Source organism: Bufo gargarizans, chromosome 4 (assembly GCF_014858855.1).
Source record: "Bufo gargarizans isolate SCDJY-AF-19 chromosome 4, ASM1485885v1, whole genome shotgun sequence".
NCBI lineage: Eukaryota > Metazoa > Chordata > Amphibia > Anura > Bufonidae > Bufo > Bufo gargarizans.
The window spans coordinates 178,609,828-178,615,773 of NC_058083.1; the positions used below are offsets into that span (position 1 = coordinate 178,609,828).

Below are 5,946 nucleotides of genomic sequence, written 5' to 3' on the forward strand. Positions count from 1 at the left end.
AAATATTTACTGTGGTATAGTTGAGTGTAGGGACTCGCAAGACACTGAGGACCCTTGACGTGGGCTTGCGGGCTGAGGTTTGGAGAATTCTATTTTTAAAATTCCTAATCTTTGCATTTTTTTCCCGTTTTTCTTTGGGGCGATGACTAACATCAAGGAATTTTGATTTTAAACTTAGAATCCCCAAACCTTCTAATACCTCTTTACCAATTTTTAATTCAAAAAATTCTCTTGCAAGATGAAGTGTGTTTGGGGCTTTTTTTGGGTAATATCTGTTGTGACTAAAACTGGTTGAAGTGTTCCACTGTGTTGTATAAATGAAAAAACATAAGTCAATTGATTGTTGGATAAATATTTTAACTGAAAAACAATAAAACTTTTTTTTGATTTCAAAAAGAGTAATTTTGTCACTTAATAATGCAAGCAATAGCAGCACACAAACCAAATAAACTAAAATTTACAATTCAAATAAGTCTCGGGAAAACGAGCCAGGGGCGTACGACGACGCCGGACGCACCTGGGCTGGTTGAGGGGGAGCAGCAGCAAACATGCCCACATTAAAGGACTGGGCAAGGGTAGGGTTCTGCTCTTGGGAGCCCTGGAAAGTGGGACCCCCAGATTGCTGTCCATGGAAAGGATGCGGTGCCTGCTGAAAAGTTGGTGGCTGCTGATTCGTAGCCACCATGTATTTCTTCAATAAATTATTGATATCCCCTAAAATGTCTCCCTGGTATGGCAGGGAGAACATTTTAAGGACCAACAAAAGAGAGGCCATGCATTGTTGCTGGCTCGCTTGGGGAACGAGCTTCAACATTGGCGCAAGCCCCCTAAGCATAGTTTCTTCATGCCCATCAGTCCTCCTCTGAGCTAGGAACTGGATGACTCGGGCATCTATCATTTCCCGATTCGCTAGCTCAGAGGACGACTGAGGGGCATTCCTCCTCCTCCTCCTGGGCTGTGGTCTTGTTTCAGGCCTTTCAGGTTCCCCACCACTGGTTCCCATGGGTGGTTCAGTGGTTTCCAACACTGGGGAATGTTGGGGGCTTGAATCCGGGGAAAATACAGCAGGGGTTTCTTCACCGCCCTCCTCTGATTCATCACTGTCCTCCAGATTGTCCACAGTTCTGTAGATATAAATCACACAAATGTAAATAAATAAAGATTTTTCAAGTTGCCAATCCAACATCCCACATCCCAAACTATTTTTGGACAATGAATATGGCTAATATATGTATGTGCATGCAACATATATCACAAAAGGTCTAATAAACCATCTATTTGAGATTTTCAAACAAATGACACTTTGCATACTTTACTCATTTGGGCACATATGATATGTACAGTGTTTCAGTAGCGTACGTTTAAACCACTAAACAAAGGGGTGTTGTTTGGGAGCCAGATTAGAATCTTGCAGGTTTTGCCTTAGCCAACAGAAGAGATTCTGGCCTTCTCGGCCATCCGTACTGAAGAAATGTGCCACCTTAACTGGTTGTAAATTTCACTACCAGCATGTTCTAATGTCCAAATAGCTGAAAATATTCCCCTGATGCTGGTGGATGCATTTTTAACGTTGCCAGAGTGTACCAGTATGGATGTGCCTGACGACATTTACTCGTCCAGCTCAAGGGTCAGGCCGGACTTTGATTTCTGGTAAACCAAGAACAATGGGGTAAGAGAACCCCTTGATAGAGTTCCAGGGTGTACTGACAATCCGTTATAAATCATGATATAAGTTATACAAATTTGGATATTATACTGGTCAGATGCTAGTCAAGGAACATGCACACAGCAAATTTAGGCATTCGGTTTTGCATAAATATTTAAATGTGCCGCAAGAGCAATGTGTCCACCTTCCCAATCAGGGGTATGCTGGTGAATTTTTTCCAACTGCCATCGGACAGACGATTTGCTGTAAGCCAATAGCCGCATATCCTCTCAAAATGCCCATAGTTGAGGAGGTAGGTAACTTACTTTGAATAAGTTGGTTACACTAAAAACCAACAATGAGTAGGCATCATTTTCAAAAAACACAACAAAAAGGGAGATTTCTCTCAAATGTAAGGGATACATTGGTGGCTCTGGCGATCCTGTGGAAAGGCAACCCCCTTATGTGTGAAGAAAACCTGCAACTTCAAAAATTGCATCACACACTTGGAGAAAGGCAAGGTCTACACGACGACATTTGTGGCGAGCCATTTTGTAGCACCAATGTTGCGCATCAATTTTTAGAATGGCAGTGTCACGAGGGTGTCAAGAACCACGCCTGACTCCGTTATACCCGGGGTCAGGAAGTCGCAGCGGTTGGCTGCGCGCTCTATGTAAGATAGGGCTGTTTTCCTTATGGTAGCTTTCTGGGTTAGCAATGAAAACCCTTTTCGCTCACTCAGGGATCCGTAGCTCCTTCTCTCAGCTGTTCCTTGTCCAGCACTCCCAACCTCCTTATATTCCCCTCTCACACTTCTCTGGTTGCCAGAGATAGAGCTTCCTGCCTGGACATCTATCCTGACCCACTGGAGCTGTGTTGCTGCGTTCACGGATGGTTGTTTCAGAACGTTACCCTCCGGATCCCTGTTGGACCTTTGTGGACTGCTGTGGTCGTCCACCTGGGTGTTTTGTGTTGGTTTGTATTTGTCTGTCCTCTCCCTGGTGTTTCCCTCTTAGTGCAGTGGTGAGGACTAGCGATCCCACTGGCCCGTTCACTATCTAGTTCTCAATTCTGTGAAAGCCAGGGTTTAGCCACGTGATTGCCGCACGGGTGAGGAACCCGTGTAGGGACGTCAGGTGCCTGCCGCAAGGTGAGTTAGGGGTCACCACCTTTCCCTCTCCGTTGGCCAGGGCTTTCCCTGTTTTCCTCCCTGTGTGTGACGCCGGTCATTACAGGCAGTCAAGGGTGTCGCACTGCAACATGCGACATGCTGCGATTGCAACGCCACTGTCGCCTAAAATCCATTGTCGACTGATTTTAGAGCAAAAGACACATCGCAGTCGTCAAATGTCGCATGCTAGAGTGCAACAACAAAAACTGCCTTTTTAAAAGTTGTCGCACAAGATGATGGCATCAAAATGTTGCCCCACAACTGTTGCATCCTATCTGTTGGTTGACTTTTTGATGCGCACCAAATGTCGTCGTGCAGACCGAGCCTAAAGGTATAACACATATATGTTTGCATGGTGTTTTCGGACATGAATTGAATCAAAATGTTTTTATGACGGTAACAAATAAAACTTACGGCCTCAACTCCATCACCGGACGAAGGAAGCTCAGCTGCTGAGTATAGATGTAGGGCCTTTTGCGCGACGTCCCTTCTCCGCTGCGGCCCTTTTCGTTTAGCTCCCTCCGGAACTGGTCCCTACAGCTGTTCCAGCGGACCTTTACATTTTTCACTGTCAAAACAAGCATCCAAAGTTGAATAAACTGAGAATTACTCAAATTTGTTTATTTCAAAAGAAAAGCGCGTTGAATTTATGGAATGATTCAAATTTAAAATATGCACATCTCCACTTGTGGGTGAAAGAGAATGGTAGACAATTTCAGGAATGGCGAAAATATGGGGATATTGGCTTTTCAAAAGACTATTTCATGTAACTGCCAAGAGAGAGCAGATTAAAGATACTGTTCAACATGGCACATGTGTTCAAACTTGCCCAAAAAAGCCACAGAATACATTACAACGGTGGGCAGAAGGTAAGGTGAGAACAGACATTAAAACAGGAAGGGGGCGTAAAATAATACTAGAAAAGTAGTACAAACATACCCAGGGGCGTAAAGATAAATGACTGGCCACAATGACAAATGTCAAAGATGGCCCCCCTACCACAGTAATTTGTTTGCAACACCTTCCTTACAAGCCGACTCGAGTCCAGTGGCTAGTAATGAACACTCTCTTTTCTCAGGATGCTGTTTCTAGCTTTTTTAGATTACCTATACTGTTCCTGTATATCTAACTGTGCAGACACTGTGGAGGGGTCCATGACAAAGTATTTTAATCTACTCCCCCCTCTTCCCGGATAGGGCCTTTCAAGCTCATGGACACAATGTAGCTGCTTCACCTGCTTCGCCTACAGCTGGGCCCCTACATGTACATACCACGCGAGCAGGGATGCTCACCCTGCGTCCCTTCCGCTGTTGCAAAATGACAACTCCCAGCAGGCCTTCAGGTACAGCAGGGCCTAGTGGGAGGTGTTGTTTAACAACAGCTGGAGGGCCACATGTTGAGCATCCCTGCAATACACAATTAAGCCAGGCCTCCTATGGGACATGATTGGGAATTCTCTGAACTAATTTACTTTTTCTTAAGGGACTACACAAGTACCAAACCTCTTTGCGACATTGCTTGCACGTACCTAGATCTGCACGACCTCTGTTATCCTCTTTCTCCCACTCGCGTGGCTTGAGGCGACGGGCCACTTTCTCCCATGAGATCTCCTTCCGTACGCGGTCCTGATAGGCGGAGGAGCGAGTGTCCCATAGCTCGGGCCTTTCTTGTACTAAAGTTATCAACTTTTCTACATTCCATTTGGGCATTTTGTCGGTTTGATAGTGACCTTGCACCAAACTTCCTGATGACAATTCTTGTCTGAGGTAAATCTCCTCACAAACAAGGCTTGCCAATCGTCTACTTTCAACTTCCTGTCTCCTTTTTTTTTTTTTGTGCAAAATGACTTGGAGATAGGTTTCCCGGCAACCAATCCGCAGAAAAAACGGACGCGGATGACACACGGAAGGCTTATAAGGTGCATCCGTGTTTTTTCACGGACCCATTGACTTGAATGGGTCCGCGAACCGTGATCCGTGAAAAAAATAGGACAGGTCATATTTTTTTCACGGAGTGGAAAAACGGGTGACGGACGCGGAAGCCAAACGGTGCATTTTCCGAATTTTTCACGGACCCATTGAAAGTCAATGGGTCCGCGAAAAAAGACGGAAAACGGAACAACGGCCGCGGATGCACACAACGGTCGTGTGCATGAGGCCTATGAAGTAGTTTTATCAAGACTGGTGCAAAAGAAAAACTGACTTAGTTGCCCATGGCAACCTGATTCTACCTTTCATCTTTCATAGCTCCTTTGGAAAAATAAAGGATCAATTTTGATTGGTCGTTATTGAAAACTAAGCCAGTTCTCCTTTGGACTAGTTTTAATAAATCTCCCCCTATGTATATATTCAGTATCTGTAAATATCTGTACATTTACTTAAATGAATTTTACATATCCAATCTACTTTTTATGCTGCTTTCAATACCATCTCCTAATAGAAGCACACTGTAAAATGCAAACACCTACGTGGTACTTTATATATGTTAGTGCTGCCTCTGCACTGAAAGTGAAATAAAGATTTAGCGATGTGGTAAGTGTATATGATCATGTCGTCTATGTAAGCGCTCATTTCCAGGAAGAATAGCATTAAATCAATCAGTAGTTTGGCTATAAAGCCTCAATCAGTAGATGACTCTGAAGTTTTCTGTGGACATTTTTATCGAAGCCCTGATTAAAAGTAACACTAAATGTCATTGCCTGGAGTTAACCTTTTTCTGCATAATGTTCTGGAGAATAGGATGTGATATAATCTATCTGTGCCAGCACTCAGGCTTTATTACTGCTCAAGGAATATGCGTGCCTATCAAACTAAATAAGTAACCAGGTAACAAATAAGAACAATGGATCAGAATAAGCAAACAATGGTATGTGTGTCTGTGATATTAATGAGCACCTGTCAGCAGGCGCATCGAAGGGTAGCCCCCGCTGATTAAAATAATACCTTTCTTGTGGAAATTGGTTTTACTGTTCACAAGAAAAAAATACTTTTATTTTTCTCGGGAACACTGCAACCGATTTTCCCAGACAGGTACCATTTCAATTATCAGGATTAGATTTCATATTTTGAAATTCGTTTGAGGTTTGTTTTTTGGTATTTAGTGAATTGCGGTATGGATTCCGTTACCACGG

The 5,946-nt window shown here is 43.8% G+C and overlaps 1 protein-coding gene across 1 annotated transcript; it reads right to left on the bottom strand.

Moving 5' to 3' along the window:
* Nucleotides 1–377: 377 nt before the first annotated feature.
* LOC122936020 lies at nt 378–4,599 on the bottom strand. The gene is made up of 2 exons (XM_044292012.1): nt 3,231–4,599; nt 378–1,124 (listed from the first exon to the last, which is right to left on the bottom strand). Exons 1-2 carry the CDS (start codon nt 3,398–3,400, stop codon nt 458–460), a joined length of 837 nt encoding a protein of 278 aa, XP_044147947.1. The 5' UTR covers nt 3,401–4,599; the 3' UTR covers nt 378–457.
* Between the last annotated feature and the right edge of the window lie 1,347 nt (nt 4,600–5,946).

What these genes read in the sequence shown, in the direction of transcription:
- LOC122936020 (XM_044292012.1), bottom strand. Translation starts at nt 3,400, where the DNA reads ATGCTTGTTTTGACAGTGAAAAATGTAAAGGTCCGCTGGAACAGCTGT. An exon ending in CCGGTGATGGAGTTGAGGCC is followed by an intron (nt 1,125 to 3,230) that starts GTAAGTTTTATT and finishes TTATATCTACAG; the next exon opens with AACTGTGGACAATCTGGAGG.